This window comes from Ambystoma mexicanum, chromosome 6q, assembly GCF_040938575.1.
Source record: "Ambystoma mexicanum isolate Mex_15411 chromosome 6q, UKY_AmexF1_1, whole genome shotgun sequence".
In the NCBI taxonomy this organism is placed as follows: Eukaryota; Metazoa; Chordata; class Amphibia; order Caudata; family Ambystomatidae; genus Ambystoma; species Ambystoma mexicanum.
The window spans coordinates 1263720126-1263739488 of record NC_090937.1 but is presented as its reverse complement, the minus strand read 5'-3'; the positions used below and the strand labels follow the sequence as shown (position 1 = coordinate 1263739488).

The 19363-nt window shown below is 44.4% G+C and overlaps 1 protein-coding gene across 1 annotated transcript in view; it reads right to left on the bottom strand.

Annotated features, from left to right (window-relative positions):
• LGI2 (leucine rich repeat LGI family member 2) overlaps window positions 1-19363 on the bottom strand; it is an 828935-nt gene that overhangs the window by 507046 nt on the left and 302526 nt on the right. Inside the window, exon 4 of the mRNA XM_069631870.1 lies at window positions 13488-13559. Within this exon, the coding sequence (XP_069487971.1) occupies window positions 13488-13559 (72 nt within the window). The remainder of the gene's footprint in view (window positions 1-13487; window positions 13560-19363) is intronic.

The window sequence follows — 19363 nt, the reverse complement described above, 5'->3', positions numbered from 1 at the left end:
AAAAATTGGCCCAGTACTCTAAAATGACACAGGAAGCACAGAGAGACAATGAGGCTCTCTGTGAGAAAAATGACAGGCTCCACAGACAGGTAGCTATACAGGAACAACTGACAGAGACTAGCAAGGCCTTGATAGAGGAACAAAAAGGTCAGGTCCTTGCATGGCAACAGGAAGCAGGGGCTGAGAGAGATGAGGTCTGCTGAGAAAGGGAAACACCTGAGCATAACCTCAGGAACCCTAGTACCAGAGGCTTTCATCTCTTCAAACCCATGGGCTCTGCCACCCCCATGTCCACTGGCACACATGAGCCAAGGGCCACGGGGATGGCAGACTTCAATCCAATGAGGAATATGGGGCTCATAGATCAGCACCTCCCAGAAATGGATGGGCGGACATCTGGGTATGGGTTCCCAAGTGCTAGGGCCATATTCTCTGATCAGGGAGACTCCAATGAGGGGAGGGTCAGAGAAATGGATCCTCAAAAATACCATTTACCCAGAGACCAGATGGTAAAATTTAGTGGGGAACTCCATGAGAGTGGGCCCACTAAGGGCATCCTGAAAACCTCTGCCCAGTTAGGACAGTGGGGGGGGGGGTTACTCAGCAAATCCTGGGAGCAAGGAGGAATCACAAGACTCTTCTGAGCGCCACAGGACCCAAGAAACTAGGCCCCCACATTCTGCCAGCCATTCCCAAGCTCGCAGAATCCGGGAGAGCCTAGAATACCAGACACGCACCTCTGGTAGCAGTGCCTCTGAGTCATAGGATGAGTGGACCAGGGTCACCCGAACACAAAATGCCAACAAGGTCAAGAGGGCCTTACTCAAGGATCCCCTAAAACAAATGAAGGCCATTAGGAGCGTCATCACGCCCTATCATAAGAATGCAAAGTATTTGGTTTGGGAGCACCTTGAGCTCTTTGAACAAATGATGGAAACTTTCCATTTGAAGGACAGCCAAAGCTGTATTCAATATGTAAAGTGGACCTTCTGTCCTGAGTACTCCAGCTTCTTTGCGGGGCTGGAGGATCAGAATCATTGCAGATGGTCCACCTATAGGGCAGCCATCTTGAAACATTTTTCTGTGCACAAAAATCCTCAGGAGGCTCGCAAGGCAGCCTATAACTTGCAATGTGGGGAAGATCAGGCCCCACAAGAATTTGTTCAAGAGTTGAAACGTGCCTTTGTGCAGACCACTAGAAGGGTGCACACTGACAGCAAAGAGTCTGTAAATACTTTCTTCCACGCTCTCCCTAAGTACATCATGACCCAGCTAGTGAGGGACTTTCATGAGAAAAGATCACTAGACTGGGTCATCGAACAAGCCACATGCATTTATGAGGTGCAAAAGCCAGTGGAAAATAAAAATAATCCGAAAAGCCCCAAAACAACCAACACCCTTGCTGCTGCTAAGGTGGCAGAGGTGAAAGTTGTCCCCATTTTAGATTTAGAGATGGGGCGGCCTAAAAACCTACCCACACAGAATCAAAACAATCCGAAACCTAGAAGGCCCTCAGGCCAATCACAAACAGGGAGCCAGTGAGGCAACCCCACAAATGGGACCCCTAACTCCCCTGACTACATAAGCCCGCGCTACAAGGGCAATGTGTGGGTTATGTGTGGACTCCTCCAGCCCAACCAGACAGCAGCTAACCCAAGGAACGTCCCTCCTCACTTCCCCCAGGAGGGCAGTAATCCCTCAAATACCGGACAGAATTTCTTCCCAAGGTACCCGCAAATTTCAACCCCCAAAACAATCCATCCTTCTTTCTCCAATTTCCTGAGCCCAGACAGCCCAATCCAGGAGATGGGAGGCCAAGGGTGGAGGGGTACCCAAACTTCCCTAACCCAGGGTATTTTGTGTGAAGGGATAGCTACCCTTCCCGGGATCAGCCCAGGGGAGACATGAGGGCCTCGTACCAGCCAGAGCGGGTGTCCCAACTAGAGCGCCAGGTCCAAAACATGGCACAGGATCTGGGTCGCATGCTGAGGGCTCAACAGAACCCTTAGATGAGCATGGCGGCGCATCATGCCTCAAACCCAGGACCTGGTGCTCCAGAGCAATGACGGGGGAAGAACCCCAACAACCCACCAGTTCCCTGGGAGGAGGCACAAAGGGAAGGGGGTGTAAAGCCTTTGAGGAAGCTTCCTTCCCCACTTGTAGAAAGCCCCTGGAAACCCAGGAATATGAACCAAAATCTTCTGCCCCTGAAAGGCTGCAACCCAAGGAGCAGGGGGGTGGGGGTAGGAGAAATAAAGAACCCAATGAAGGAGAGGGGTCCTCAGAGGATCCTGGGAAAAGGATCTTCTCCTTCAGAGATGGGGGAACTCCTCCCAAAGAAAAATGGGTCCCAAAGGATCCAAATCCAGACTGGGTAGATGTGGGGACTGAGTTAGCACCGCCCATCATCAATCCCCAGAATCATCAGCATGAAAATCCCCTGGTTCAAACCCATCCTGGTGACTGCCTCCAAAAAGGGGGGGCCAGCCCAGAATCAGAACCAGGGGAACCCAAAACTTCCCCCATATCTAGCTGTCACCTTTTTCTTTCAGATTCCCAAGACACCAAACAGAATCCCTCCCAAATCACCTTCCTGTCAGCGTCCAAAACCAAGAAACTAACCCACCAGTTTTCCAAAAATGTACATTATCTTTGCCCCCTTGAGGAAAAGGAGGGAAGATTTTATGTCCCGGTCCAAATACAGGGGCAATGTACAATTCTGGCACTGGTGGACACTGGATCCAAAGCTACCCTTCTGTCAAAAAGAGCCTTTGATCAACTGAATTCGGGAAGGGGGAGGGAGAAATACCAAATTCCACTCACCCCTCTTCCTGGACAACTTCAGAACTTCGACAGGAAGGAAATTCCTGTCGAGGGGACTGCGGATTTTGATATTAAAATTGGGCGACACTAGCTGAAGCACCCGGTCATAGTTGTGACTCCAGAGGACACACCATGTTTACTAGGGAATCCTGCGTAGGGTGTCACCCCTCATAGATTGTGTAAACAAGGTCCTCTTGACCCAGACTAACCCACCAATAAAATTGAAACAGAGTGTCAACCATGTTAGTTTAAACGGCACATGCCACATTGTTGAACAAAAACCTGACCAAATAGAATTTCACTTCCAGAATAATCAAATCCCAGACATGACAGTAAAAGCAGTAGGACAACAAACTTGTGATGGGGGGTCCTCTCTATTTCTGAAAATCAACCTTCCTTACAGTCTAAGGTGGCATTCCACACTGGAAGGAAACACTCTGACATTCTTTACAAATTCACAATCAGAAATTCCCACTCCTATAGTCCAGAAAGATGAAAAATCAGCTCAAAGCTTGGCTGATATTCAGAAAATTGGAGATCAGTTGTTCATCGCTATTCAGTTAAATGAAGGGAAGGACTCTGTTCTCGCCCGAGTGTGTGTGAACAACGGTAAGAGCTTCATCAGCGAGGCCATGTTCTGCAAACTCCCAAAAGATCCAGCCATTCCCACATTTAAACTCGTAGACAAATGGGAAATGGACCTGGAAACATTCAATTCCAAACATCTCCTGCCTAGCAGGTGTATGCTCAGAATTTCCATAGGCAACAAGAGCATAGTCCATAATTGTTGGGTCATGCAAGATGTCCCTGCTGCATTTTACTTATGCAGTGACATTCTCAATCGCTTTTCCATTAGTTTGGACCTAATAAACATCAAAGCTTGGTCCCGATTAGCGGGTAATTCCATGGGCTTTCATGACCCAGAGAAAGCATTTATGTCAGCTCAATTGCTGCCTTATGCAGTTGAAATTCAGATTGGAGAGGAAGTCACCATCCCAGAACGGACCTGAAAATTCTCACTGGAAGTGAAGGTTAAAAGAAGACAGAAATTAAAAAACCCTGACGCCTATGTCCATCTGAATGCTTATTTCCAACAGCAAGGGTTGGGGGTGAACCCAACACCACTAGTCAACATAGAACATAACACCATTCCAATAGAGGTGGATAACAGCGATTTAAAGAGTATCACTCTAGCCGCAGGCACCATTAATGGAATGGTGGTTGATGACAGACATTTTTCCATAGATTTAGGTAATGAACTGTTAGGACCAATCCGCAAGGACTGTTTTGACAGTGATAGTGACAATGACACAACACCAGACAGGATCTTCTCCCAGCATGGGGGGAATTTCCTGATGTAAACTTCCTACCCGTATGGTAAGGAAGATGTGACCTGTGACTTCAGGAGGGATGAGGTGATATTCCAAGTCCACGAGGACTGCCTTCCCCACCTGAAGCCACCAGTCCAAATCAGCTCTCTGACCATCGACTTCTCCACCCAGCTGGAGGAGGCCGCTGAGATAGCAAAACCGGAAGTTTTCCAGGCTTCAGGCTGATGGTTGAAGAGAGACTCAACCTAGCTGATGCCTGTGAGACTCTGGAGCAAAGGCAACAATTGAAAGAAGTTTTCTTAGATTTTCAAGATCTCTTTGCGGTGGACTCATATGATTGTGTTTGCACCGACATCCACACAACAACAATTCCCACGGACCCTGGCATGACTCCAGTGTTTGTGAAGCAATATTGCTTGCCTGTCGCATCAATGGAGTCCCTTACGGAAATAATTAAGAACCTTGAGTCCCGTGGGATAATTCGTCCAGTCCACAGCACCTTCAATAATCCGGTGCTGGGGATTTTGAAGCCAAACGGCCAGTGGAGACTCTGTGCAGACCTCAGGGAGCTCAACAAACAGTTCCATACTTCCCGATGGCCTCTTCCCTACATTGACCAAGGACTAGCCCAGATCCAGGGGTCAAAGGTATTCACTGCAATAGACCTGACCAATGGGTACTGGATTGTACCTGTCAGTAGGCAGGACCAATACAAACTGGCTTTCACCTTCGTGTGGCAGCAGTACACATGGACCCGGACTCCCTTCGGATACATCAACTCCAGCAATTAATTTAACATTTTTCTACACAAGGCCATGCCCGACCTGGGTGAAAGGGGTAACCTGGCCTATGTAGATTATGTTTTAGTCAAAAGCTCGACTTTGGAGGAACACCTAGCGGAGATCCGTTATGTTCTGACACAGTTGAGGGCTGCCAGAGCAAAACTCTCCTTTCAAAAGGCACAGTGGTACAGAACCCGTGTCAATTTCTTGGGGCATGAGATTACTCCTCATGGTCTCTGTTCCCAGGAAAAGAAAGTGGAAGCACTCCAGAAATTAAAAGACCCCACAACCCTGCGGGAACTAAGGAGCCTCCTTGGACTGACTAATTACAGCAGAAAGTTCATTGAGGACTATGCAGAGATCACAATACTCCTGATCCATCTTTTGAAGGGGGGCGGTCAAGTCGGAGTGGGGTCCAGAACAAGCCGAGGCAGTAAGGCAACTCAAAAGAAGCCTCTCACAAGCGCCTTGCCTAGCTTACCCTGTCAAAAACAAGGAGTTCTTCTTGGAGACAGGGTTCTCAAATACATGCTTGACTGCAGTATTATACCAAAAGCATGACAATGTCAATAAAGTAATCTCCTATGCGAGTAAAACTTTATCATCTGTGGAGGAAAAATTCAACGATTGTGAGAAGGCACTCCTGGCAACGGTGTGGACATTGAAGAATTGAAGACTCCACACCAGCCTCTGCAATATCTCTAAAGTGACAGAATCCGGGCCGGAAATGTGAGTAATCCCCAAATTACTTCCTGAATTCTGTCAATACAAGGCTTTCCTGTGGAGGTCAGATATGGGCAAAACAAGAAGAGTCCCCTCGCGCAAAGTCTGGCTGACTTGCATGATTGTGCCAGAGAAAACTGTCTCGAGGACGTAAGTCTTAAAATCCAGGACAACATGGAGGCATACCTTAATTCCCCACACAAAGTCTTTGAAGAAGACAAGTCTGAGGGAATGCCCACTGTCTATGTGGATGGATGCTCTTACCATGTTGACAACAACAGGGAAAAAGAACTTGTGTCCGGCGTAGGGAATGCATGGGTGAATGATGCCCCAGAACCCTCCGCTGGGTACAAAATCGGTCCCCGAAGCAGTCAAGTGGCAGAGCTGATGGCTGTGCATCAAGCCATCCTCACTGCTGTCCTACACAAACTCCACAAACTGGTCATAATCAAGGATTCGGATTATGTACGGAACGGGTTCGTGGAGCACCTGGTTAACTGGAAAACCAGAGGCATGCTATGTGCTAATAAAAAACCATTCAAACATGGGAAATTAATTCAAAATATTGATGATCTGGTCGCCTCGAATGGGATGACCATCTACTGGAAAAAGATCAAGGGTCATTCTAAAGTAGAGGGACCAGACAAAACTGGAAATTACCTAGCTGATCAGCTGGCCAAAACCAGAGCCATCCAAGGGGATCTACTTGAGATTGAGTCCCTGTTGGGGGAAATCCAGGTCACTGATATCACTAGGTCCCAGACAAATGCTCACAATGAACTCTCAACTGCACAATGGAGTAAGGAGACCCCAGATGCTGATTTGATTACGGCTCAAAAAGGTTGCTTTGTTTTTGTAATTGGTAAGTTCTATCAACCCATTGAGGACCCTGAGAACTTTCCCCTGACGGATACCGATTACATAGGGAAAGGGGACCTCAGAGTGTTGATGAAATGTCCAAAAATGTTCCGAATCCAAGATGGTTTGTTGGTGAGGAGATCCCTAGCTGGCCATGATCAGTGGGTGGTCCCTACCTCATTCCGAAGCCTGATGCTAAGTCACGCCCATGATGCGGCCACAGCCGGTCATTGTGGGTTTCATGCAACACTTGAAATCATAAGAGAGGTTGCATACTGACCACACATGGGGCAGGACCTCGACCAATACTTGAAGGGGTATCTTGTGTGTGCACAATTTCAGCCAACATCCCTCACACACTGTGCGCCTCTCCAAAAGAGGGGGATGACACTGTCTTGGTGAGATTTACAAGTCAATTTTACCGGGCCCGTGATTCGCAAGTACATTTTGACCGTGACATGCTTGTTCACTAAATGGGCGGAATGTCTCATGTCCCCAAACTGCAAGGCAAATACAGCAGCTGCCCTGATGATCAACCACATCTTCTCGCGTTTTGGACTACCCCAAAGGATCGAGTCAGACCGAGGTAGCCACTCCACTAGCGAAGTGATGACAAAGATGTGGGAGATAATTGGGGTCAAAAGGAAACTACACAGTGCCTACTGGCCAGCCTCTAGTGGTGCAGTGGAGAGATACAACAAGACAATTGTGAGCATATTAAAAAGGTTTGTGGCAGATTCTGGGCCAAGTTGGGACATCCGACTACCTCTTGTCCTGATGGACATCAGATCTACCCCTTCTTCAGCAACTAAAATGTCACCGTTTGAGCTGATGACTGGACGAGGGATGGTGCTTCCCCAGCATCTGCTCTACAGAACCCAAGAGCAGACATTGATAAATGCCTCCACAACTCATGAGTATGTTGAAAATCTGAGAAAACACCTTCAACATGCTTTTGCCTATGCTCAGCGGAATCTAGAAAGATCTACAGACAGTATGAAGACCCACTATGACCTTAAGACAACTAGAAAAGAATACCAAGTAGGAGACCGGGTCTACTTGTACAATTTCCAAAGGAACCAGGCCAAACAGCGCAAATTTCTTCCTAGCTGGCGGGGACCTTTTGAAATTGTAGACAAAATCTCACCAGTCTCCTACAAAATCTGTATCCCCAAAGGCAGTTTGGCAGAGGGGGAAGATAAGTGGGTCCACATCAACCAACTGAAGTGTTGCCATGTTAGGCACACTCTGCAGCAACTATAGGATTCATCTGGAAACCGAGAGGGGGTCACTCCAGCTCCCTAGAAATTCCAACTATAAAACTATTCCACCTGTGAAAATGAGTAATAAATTGCAAATAGAAAGGATTGTCATTATATGTCAAATGTATGTGTCTGCCCCACTACATGAATAGTGGTGGGGAAATGTCTAAAAATATGCTCTGTTTTTTCACCCTAGAATTTGAAACCATGGATTCTAAGCATCAAAGAGGAGCACTCGGGGACCGGAAGGAAAGATTCAAGGGGCCCGGGGTATCGCTCCATACTCTCATCCGGAACCGGCAAGGAGAACCTGTCGATCCACCACTGATGGGAGAAGCAGATGAATTTTGCCATTTGGACCAGAAATAAAAAAAAACTGAACATCCCAATCTTGAGACTTCCCCTTGACGGGCGGTCAAATGTCAAATCGCGAGGGGGGGCTTGTGGGATGTTTTAACCCACTAGGCTCTGCCCTGCGACATCCCTGTGTGCTGGTGGCACCAGAATCAGCAAAATGGCCGCGAAAACCCCATGCGCGCCAAAACTATGAAAATTATTTGAAACTGGAAAAGATGGCTGCCAAATCTACTTTGCCTGTTGTCAGTGGTGGAAGGAGACCTCACTGCTGAAACCTGTTACTGGGCTGCCCACCAAGTAAAAATGAATACTGCAGGAAAGGCAGTGCTTTATTGCAAGAAAGCCAGAAATTGCTTTTAAACCCTTTTTTCTTGGTTGCTGAAAATGCAAAATACCAGACCAAAACACCACAAAACATCCAATATTTTTGCTGGCTGTTACCCGCCACTTCATTTAAGGAATCATTATGAACACACAATGTCAGGAAAAGCAGAATCTATCATCAAAATATCCACAGTAAAAAGCGTGCTTGCCTGTGAAATTCTGTCAAAATATGGGCGCAGTACCAACGGCCACCTGTATGACAGATGTCATTAGTTGCATCAGAAGCTTAAACTTGTGCAATGGAAATCAAATGTCTATACATTAAGTGACCTGTTATCAAAAGTAATATAGGTTGCAACTATTTAATCTCCATGGTTTAGAGACTGGAATTAGAGTTCTGGTTGCTTGTTTTAAAATTGCAAGTTTATTTTCAACAAAGAAAAATTTAACAAAGTGATTTTTAAAGTAAGCCTGACGCAAGCCAAAACTACAAAGCAACTCCCCACTGGGCAAGGCACCTCCCTCCTGCTCTCTGGCCCAGGAACTCACATTCAAGTGTTGATTAAGAGGGGAAGGGCACTGGGGCTGCTCCTGGGAGAGACAATGAACCTTCCTTGGCTGAAAGGATATGCAGATTGTAAAGTGTCAACGGTGGCCTCTGCCAGAGGAAGAAGGCGGGGGTTGCTCTTGAGCTGCAGGATGCAGATGGAGGAGACAGACATTTCTGTTGATTCACAATGCACAGAAAGCATATTTCTCAAAAGACTGATAAAGGACTGTGCAAATTTGTAAAAATTGTAGAATTAGTAGCAGTGTTAATCTGATTTTTTTTTGTGCACATTTTAAGAGGTGCCAGAAATCTGTGCGATGTTCAGGGAAGGCACAGTGAAAATTCTGGTTTTGTAGCAATTGTATTTATGTCAGAAGCATGAAACTTCATACGATTATGCCCAGATATCATGCGCACATATGTACAAAATTCTAGACAAATCAGATGATGTGTCCCGGACAAAAGTGCACAAATTTGCCAAATCCAGACCCAAGATCCCACCGCAACGAGGATTGTAAGAGGGTTTGCTCCACAAAATATGTGATCTATGTATGTTATTGGTATCAAGATTGGACACATGTAAAGATGTATTATATCATAAATAGATTTTATGTGCAAAAGGCAAAGGGGAGGATGTTTTGCCTCATAAACCACATCATCATGATGACACTCTGTTTTCTCCTCTAATCAAGGGAGAGAGAGCAGACTTTAGCCAATAGACTACCTAGGGGGTGCGCCGAGGATAATTCAGCATACCCACCCCTTTAACAAACACATAAATAGAGACAGCTGAGGATCTAGAAAAACACACTGATCCACAAACCATCCCGATATTGGCGAAGCACTCTGAAGGAGAGCCATCCGTACGCCTTGTTCCAGACTACAGAAACTTTGCAAGCAGAAAGGCTCGGAGCATAGCTGATCCACTTTCAGCTGGGCCTAACTTCCAGAACCCATCCCTCAAATTAAAGGGGAAACCAAAGAAGCAGCCAGGCTGTGCTGTAACTGCTTGCCTGCCAAAGAATCATCTTCATAACCAGAAGGGCAGATTAAATCTCAATCTGGTGCCGTGCCGTGCTGTGCTGTGCAGACCAGAGAGCCATTGCAGATCCAGTCCAGTCGTACTGTGCAGTGTAGACCAGAGCGCCTTGCTGTCCAGTCCTGCCGTGCGGTGTCCAGAGGGCCTTGCTGATCGCTGACCCGTCCAGTCCGGTGTGCCCAGCTGTCTGTCCCAGAAATCTTTGACCATAACTAGATCCCTGGCGATTCCATTCAAAACATTGGTAGTGAGTATCCATAGAATAGGATTGTCACTAGCCTATGTACTGTACATAGTCATCCCTATCCAAATCAAATATATCTTATATCCAGAACTGTGTTGTTAGAAATCCTTTTTGTCTTGCCTGAACTCTCTCTCTTATCCTATAGTCCTTCTGTAATAATATTGTTAAAATCATCTTTGCGCTGATATATTTTATCTGAAGAAGGCAAGCGTCTCGGCGGGCAAAAACCATTCAGAGATGTCCTGGTATGGTGGCTGCGTTGTCGTGTAGTTTGTTTCTTCATAGTCCATCCCTAGTGTAAAGAAACCTTGTTTGTATTTTAAAAGCTCATCCTTGTTTTACAATTTTGCCTCTTACTGAAACAATGACCTCCACAAAAACGTTCATAACATCTTCATACTTTATGCTAGAAACAAAATGTAAGTGTCTACTTGAAGCTAACATCCTAAGCTTCCTAAAGAACCCAAAACCGCATCTCCTTATAGTTTTTATGCAATTGCGCTTACCGCGCACGCGGAAAAGTTTGCCACACATTTTTCGTTTTGGCAAATCTATAACGTGTAAAATAGCTTTTCATTGAACCCGACCTCAAAATTAAGTTTTCAACTTGCTCATTACTTTCAAATCATTGCTAGTGTGTGTCTGAAACCAGATAAAGCGGCTCCCATTAGAATTTAGACAATTTCAGTAAATTACATCCAGATTTAGCATTTTACCCATTCATTCAAAGCCAACTTTAAAGCCATTTTTGGTTTTTTAAAAACATTTGCCAATCAATTCTGTTTTTCTCTGGGAAATTGGGATTGATATATTTTGTTGAATTCTGCATTCCTGAAACCTGTTCTCTCTCCTTCTCTCTCTTTATATTGCATATTGGGGGGATTGAAGAGTGTGCAGGGGGAAATAGTAATCACATTGCCATTTGATTGAACAAACCCAAAAAGTATTTTTCTTTGCATTGTTTTTTCCCCCATAATTACTCCTTGTGATTAAAGAGATTGTTTAGTGTGACATCACCCCATTGGTGCTTATTGTATAACCATTAAAAATAATGTGATATACCTTGTGCAAATCATAAATAAATATTTTAACTTTGCAAACCAGCCTGGTTCCTGGTTCAGTGTGACCAGGGGGGTTAAAAGAGAGGGGCATGATATAAGTGGTACATCGTTCAGAATAAAAGAACTTATAGACACAAATAAATAATTAAGGGTTTCAGTTGTGCATCCCACGCTAGGCATTGACTTAGGTGAAGTGCCGGATTGAAATCACTTACACCGGCACCGTTCATTACGATCTGCCCTATTACGAGGACTGCTGTGGGACCTGCTAAGGAACACCTGGTCAGACCAGGCGTCTTTAGCGGGTCCCACAAGCAGTCCAAGATGCTAACAACGGGCCCGTCATTAACGGGCCCGTTGTTAGCATCCTCCCCATTCCCATTGAGCCCTATGGGTCCGGGTCCCGAGAAAGGGATTTACTGGGCCCTCCAAGATCGGAATGGCCCGGTAAGTCCCCTTTTGCGGGACCCGGACCTGGTACCCGGGATGGAGGTAGCCATGCCGCTTTTAGCAGCATGGCTACCTCCATACTCGTAATGAAGCCCAATATCTTTGATTTCCTATCCTCTGACAATCCTGACCTCATTTTTATCACTGAAACTTGGGTTTCCAATGGTATTTCCCCATTCGCGCACAAGGCCTACCCTCCCTGGCTACCCCCTTATTGCCCACAACAGACCTTCTAGAGGTGGCAGAGTGGCAATCCTCTATAAACCTAATTTCTCCATCTCACTCACCAAATCCCAGGCAAGCAATGCTACCTGCGAATCCCTTCTAGTAAAACTCTACTACCATCAACACTCACTTACAGCTTCCTACTCATATACAGACCCCCTGGTTATGACAGACATTTCGCCAACAATCTCTGTCAGGTAAATCGCCCAGCTCTCACACTATTGGGAGATTTCAATATCTGGTTCGATATGCCTGACAATCCCATGACCCAACCTCTGGTCGACAGTCCTGACGCACTCAACCTCTCCCGACATACCACTGGTCCAACTCACTCTGGTGGTCACACCCTTGATGAGATCTTTAGCACCTATGACCTCGTCTCTATATGCAGTCCCAAGCCACTTATCTGGACAGACCACTCTGCCATCCCTTTCTCTTTCCACACACCAGCCCCATCTCCCACGCCTCCCCCTGCCCTCACTTTTGATCTCAAATGCTGGAACAAAATCAAAGTACTTCCCGATCTAGCCGGAGCCCTTCTACTCTGTCCACCAGTGACACTGACCTGTGGTAGATCCTTAACCATCAAATCATTTCACTCCTGGCTTAAAGAATCACTAATTCCTCTCATCCCACTCATGCCCTGCAGCCTCACGCAAAGGACCATCGCCAAAATGGTGCACGCCCCACCTGAAGACTTTCAAAAGTCAAAATAACTCTCTTGAGCACAAATGTCGAGCATCTAAACCCGCTCTCAGCAGATCTATGTTCACCCACCACCACCGTAACTACAAATCCGAGATCCGAAAGGCCAAAAAGGCATGTTACAATATACACATTCTGAACTATTGGAGCAGCAGCAAAGAACTCCACAAGATCATCTCTGAATTCGTAAAACCTACTTACAGCTCTCCCCAAACCACCCCCACGCAAACGCACTGCGATTCCCTCTCGCTACATTTCTACAACACTGCACTTGACAGGACGTCAACCCTTAACACCAAACTCTCCACCCTCACCGCCCTCCCCTACCCTACCCCTTCTGATCCCATCACCCTGATGACCGCAATGCCAGCCTTCGACTCTTTCCAACCCATCACGAAAAATTAGTTCCTAGATCTACTATCTTGCAGCAGAACCTCCGGACTGCACACATTCAAATGATCTCTCAATACCACCACACCTAAGGTTATGATGCAGCTATCATCAAGCAATCGCATCAGCTGCTCACATATTGAGTATACCCAATCACCCTATAATACCCTACTCTCTCAATTGACTTGGATTGCAGTCCCTGAGGGCGTTCAACCCACAAGCGCTTTGAGGTCATACCAATGATATATAGAGCGCTACATAAATGCCAAATAACATAACATAAGTTCTTCACAGGTTTTGCATGAAGTCATGCTGCTGAGGGATACACAGGAAATGTGAAATGAGCACAAGAAGCACACTTACAAATGAGTAAGATCACGAAGACCTCGGAATGCATATCTTGAAATTGTTGCAATTTTGTTTCCTTCAATGAATCTGCAAAGAAAACATGAAATAGTTAGTTTATTTTTTGATGTTGTTAATTTAATTGTCTTTTCTTCCTTCTTTCAATTTCGTGCGGCTGCTTTGGAAAAATATTACTTAACGGTTCACGGTTTTTAAATAATTACCATGTTTTGAGCAGTGTTGTAGACAGGGCAGGGCCTGAGCGGGCAAGGCCCACTCAAAATCTGTAAATGCTGACTGAGCAGCGTCAGGCCCTACTTGTTAGACAATCCTGGCTATGCCTCTGGTTTTGAGTGATGCTATATACTAGATCAGAAGCATAACTGAGTGTAATTCGTAAGACCACTTGCAGAAGTAACGGTTCAAGGGCACTGAGAAACACATCAATTGGGATCGACAGGCTTCGTTGTATTTTGTTGTGTTCCTAATTTTATCAGAAGACACCCTAGCCACACTAACTTTTGAGGAATATGTGCTGGATTATAGGGAGGCACTAACAGTGGGTCCATATCTACATAAATATCAAATTCATACATTTTTATTTATTTATTATTAGTTGTTTATAGTTCAATTTGAACTTTTACGAAACAATCACAAACATAATCATACCATGCACATATATCATTCAATACATTTTAAGATGAGGTAAAACCTGAGTGTATCATAAGTAAAAACCTGATCAGATTCATCAATTTATCCTCAAAACATTTTATCGACAGTTCATATAGCATAATCATCATAGGACTGATCTCTGCACTTTAATATACAGTCTCTATCATGTATACAGTCTGATGCATTCTAAGGTGCTTTTCAACTATTTTCCAGACTGAATAAAGTGCAATGTGCATTTGGGTTGAGTCCGTGTTTAGGCAGAAAGAATCTGATTTAATCGGCTCATTGTTGTGTACTCTTCCACCAAGCAGACACATATAAACCAAGCCCAGGGTGCCACACTCTGTCAAAACATGTCTAGCAGTTTCGAGATGACTGGTCGATTTGCAAATCCGACATAATCTCTGAGCTCTTTCAATACCCATTTGGGGCCCTGTGATTGGTAGCAAGGGGAGAGCATTGATTCACAGTCTCAACATAAAGTCCCATACGCCAAGGCTTGGGCTTAAAAGGAGATAGGGTTCTGGTTTCATATAACATTGCGAAACTTGCACCACCGGGCTATGGTTGCTTAGCGTAGATAGTTGGCCATGATTTTTGGTCCAATCCCAGATGTTTGCCTTGACGGAAAATTATCCTTTAACGTAATCAAAATTGTGCTATGTCCCCCAGCAGGGGGTCCAGCATACTTTCACAAAGAAAAACAGATTAAGAGTTTCAAATGTAAGCAGAGCTCTAGCAGCTGCAGCGTCCCCAGTTTTGCCTAATTTATTCAGTAACGGAAAAATCCATGCCATTTTTAAATTTATTTAAATTTTTGTTTATGGTTAAAATAAACCTTTACATCCAAAACATCTAAATCATACAAGCATTTAAAACAATACAAAAGGAACAATTTCCCATTAAATTTAAAATATAAGATGCTACACTCTATATATAAGCCACACGAGTTAAATTCTTGAGTAACTTCAAGCATGGGACAGTACATCTCCAAATCAGGTCTCATTCTGTTGATCATGGTATGCCTATCATTCCATTGACATTGCATACACATCCTCTTCGAACATATCCCAAAGATTGCAGTATGCATATCATTCCATTGACATTGCATACACGTCCTCTACAAACATATCTCAAAGAGAAGGATGTCCTCATAGGTCGCGATAAATTCCCATGAGGTACGGAGACTAATATTTGCCTTAATCCTGAAAACCGGCAGTTCGTATGCAACATCACACATTGGACTTTAGATACACATATTAGGTGTTTTAAGAGCACACCTCAACTGAACATCAAAGTAACACAGCTCACCCTTAACAGTATGTGACTGACAAGCAGTTTGTATACAGTAACACATTCAGGGCTTTAAGAGCGCATGGTGGTTATTTCAGTTCTTACACCACCTAAGCACCGATGTAACACCTCTCACCTTTTACCGTGAGTCACAAACACCTCAATAGATCAGCTTCAATCATTTTTAATAGGTCTACAAGGGCAAATATAAGAGCTTTATGATTGCCCACCAATAGTTCAAGAGAATCTTCTAAATAAACTCCCATAAATTTCATCACAAGATTAGTTCTTGGGACCCTAAATTGTGGGCATTCAAGGACTAAGTGTTTGAGTGTTTCTCCTAATTTATTGCATCCCTGAAATCAACAGTTCTCCTTAAGGTCTTTACAATTACTAGTTTCCCAGTATCTGCATCGCTCACGAGTTGGAAATTGATTGAATTGGAAACGCATGTAATATGTGCGCGCTCGCATACAGAGAAAAATGCTAAAATAATCCCTACATGGCACCCTTTTCCGGGTGAACTTGGCATATTCGCTGTACATACTGTATTCATTGAGCTGGTCTAGCGTACGCCTCCAGTCGCTCTCATATAGTTTTCTTTCCACAAATGCGGGTCTGAGGTATAAATCCAAGTTAGTCACCGCTAGTTCTTCAAGAATACCCTGCATTCTCTTTTGATATTGCAATATGGAATTCACGCCTTGTGCTTGAAGCACCTGTTGTAAATCTTGACACAGTGAATTTTTGGGAGGATCCAGAAATTGTGAATAGTTAGCTAGGGCTCGCATTCAGCTCTACAAGACAGTGCAATCAGCCCAAACTCATGACGAATTACGCAATTGGGTATCGAGAGGGCTAGATGTAATGCGTTTTTCATCAGGCAGCCCTGGATGGTATCAAGTTGTTTATGTAAATCTAACGTACACATATATTCAGTGCATAAAGTAAAACAGATTCTTCTTTGAGAAGAAGAAAGTCACGTAAGGGGATTAGAGAGAATCTACAATACCTCACACAAATTACCTTTATTTGGCATTGTAATGGTCTAACTTTCATTTTCAACCTGTTGCTCCAAAGTTTGATGGAAGATGTATTGCTCATGTAGTAGCCCAGATATATAATCTCTGAGGTCTGAAAGATGTAGGCTACTTCATCTTCCGTTTAGAGTGCTTGAGCTTTTTCCCTGCATCAAACACCATCATGTTGGTTTTTGTAACGTTAGGCCTGAGACTGTGAATATGAGCAAATTCCTCAAAGCAGTGAAGTTTCACTTGTAGACCTGACGGTGTGCGATCCAGCAGTATAATGTTGTCCGCAAAAGCGAGCCAGTTCAAACGCAACAACCCTATTTTTACAGCATACATTACTGCCTCATTCCATTGATTGTCTAGATCGCAGAGGTAAAGATTAAAAAGCGTAGCCGCTAAATTGCAGCCCTTCTTAAGCCCTATGCACGTCTTGACTGATTCCGTGAGTGCCCCTTCACTCATTACCCTTAATTTGTAGGCTGTGTGAGTATGCAACAGTGCAATCCAATATATCAGGGCAAAGGGAATCCCGAGATGACTCATTTTACCCCATAGTATATTTCTTACAACAGTGTCAAAAGTTGCGGACATATCAATGCATGCCATGTACACAGGACTTGCACCTTTGATTTTGGTGCCAGCTAGTAAGTCAGACATTATTGTTCCATTTAGTGTCATGCTCATGTCTTTTCTGAAACCTGTTTGAAATTTGGACAAGATACTACAAAGATCGATATATTTCTCCAGCTCATGCAAAATCAGAATAGTGAAGAATTTGGCCATAGCATCGATAATTCGAATTTGATTTTGAGGATTTTGGCCCATAAACCAGGGTCCGCCTTGTAAACACAAGGCGGTATACCATCCGGCCCCGGTGCCTTCGAGCGAGACAATTTACTAATCGCCCACTCGGTGTCTTGAATTGACCAATTAGTGAGTTGCGAGTGTGTACCAGGTGTTAGTCGATATTCCACAGTTGTAAATCAAAGAGGAAGCTGATACTTGTTCGCTATGTACCTTTCACATACATCAGCAGGAATGGTAGTCCCCAAGCTTGCTTTACCTCTGGAGTCTGATTGTCGAATAGTTGGCCAAATGACTTTTGTATCATGATTGCAGATTGCTCTAATAAGAGCGCATCTTCCACTGTTATACCTCATAATCTGCAATTCCCTCATTTTCTTCTTGTAAATCTGTAAGACACGTTTTTTCAAGTACAGGTACTGTAAGTTACTCACTGGCGCTTTTTTCAAAGTTCTAATTTCTTTGTTTTTCATGCGTTTAAGTAATTTTACAAGATGATTATATACATGATCATTCACTTGTACTCTAACTTTCTGCTTCCCTATTAGGGATGTGATGACTTCTCTAACAATGTGAGTTACACATTCATCTCTTTGATGCAAGCAGTGGGGTGAGTGCATGATCCACACCTTTTGGTTATTTAGTTGACGCGACACACGACATGCAAGCTGGGAACATAATGCTGAATTCCATCTGAGAGCGATATTCCCTCGCTCTATTTCAGGAAATTGCAACAACTTATTCACATTGAGATTGGAATATTCTAGGCCCATACTCAATTGAATTGGGGTATGATCGCCAAAGGTGATTGTGTAGATCATCACTGGGTCCACTTGATTGACGAGGTTTTGAGACACCCCAAAATAGTCAATCAGAGTTGTCACCATCCCCCAACTCCATGTATGATTGGGACCATTTGCTGCACATTTAACAAAGCACAGATCCCAATCATCAATGTAGGTCCTCCATCTTTGCCCTCTTAGCCTAGCTTTCTTTGCTTGTTCAGACGTCTCTTCCTCTTCATACTCACAACTGTCCAAACACCATGAGTTGAAGTCACCCCCAATGATAATCTCATAATTAGAATCGTGAATGAGTGCGTTCTCTAAGAAGTTATCGATTTCGTCGAACATCTCATCTATGGTTCATTTTAGAGGATTCCAGTATACAGTTATCAATAGTAGGGGGTTACGTGTGTTTGCCTTAAAATTCAATTCCACAGCTTATATGTGTTCAGTTACATGCACAAGTTTGTTAGAGCAAAATATGTTGTTATTAATAGCAATTACTAAACTTCCAGCAGGTCGTCCTTCCATTGATTTAGTTGCAAAGAAACAAAAGGTGCAAAAGCCCTTAATCACTAATGTATCAGTTGTCATTGTTTCCTGCAATAAGAGAACATTCCATGCTTGCGAAAAGAGAGAAGAAGCCAGACACCTGAAGAGATTTTGATAGCCGCAAACATTCCAACATATAATTACAAGTTTAGATTTCGGGTATTGCTAATTGGTGTTTGAAGATAGTTGAAGATAGTTCTCAATAGAGGCTGTACCCAAGCTATTTCTTTTTTTTCACAGCAATGGCCAGCAATTGGGAGATACATAATTTTCCATCAGGGGGGCTACCATTGGCTCCCAGTGCTGGCTCCTCTTCCCTACCTTGGATAAGCTTGGGGAGCTGCAAGAACTCATTTGCTAATGAAGGCAAGCATCCCCAACCAGCACGATCCTCCCCGCAATGAGAGACAATGAAGGACTCTCCCAAAATGGGAATAAGGCCAAGACAGAGTGCGGGTGAGCGTAAATGGGAGTTTATCAATCAGAATAGGGCATGCAAAGAACTCTGCAAACTCCGAGAGCGCTCTGTCTGACAATAGCAAAGACAGGCGTATATATTTACAAAAAACGTCATCAGAACCTACATACTATAGGGGGCACAAGTTCAATGGGATTGGGTGGCGATGACTAGCTATAGGCGCTGCTGCGATGTGGTTGGCCTTGGCTGGAGGACGTCACTGGTCAGCCTCGTGGGTTGGGCTGGGCCTGGCAGGTCAGCTGAGTTCATCCGGGCGGTGTTGTTGTGCCATTGTGGCCA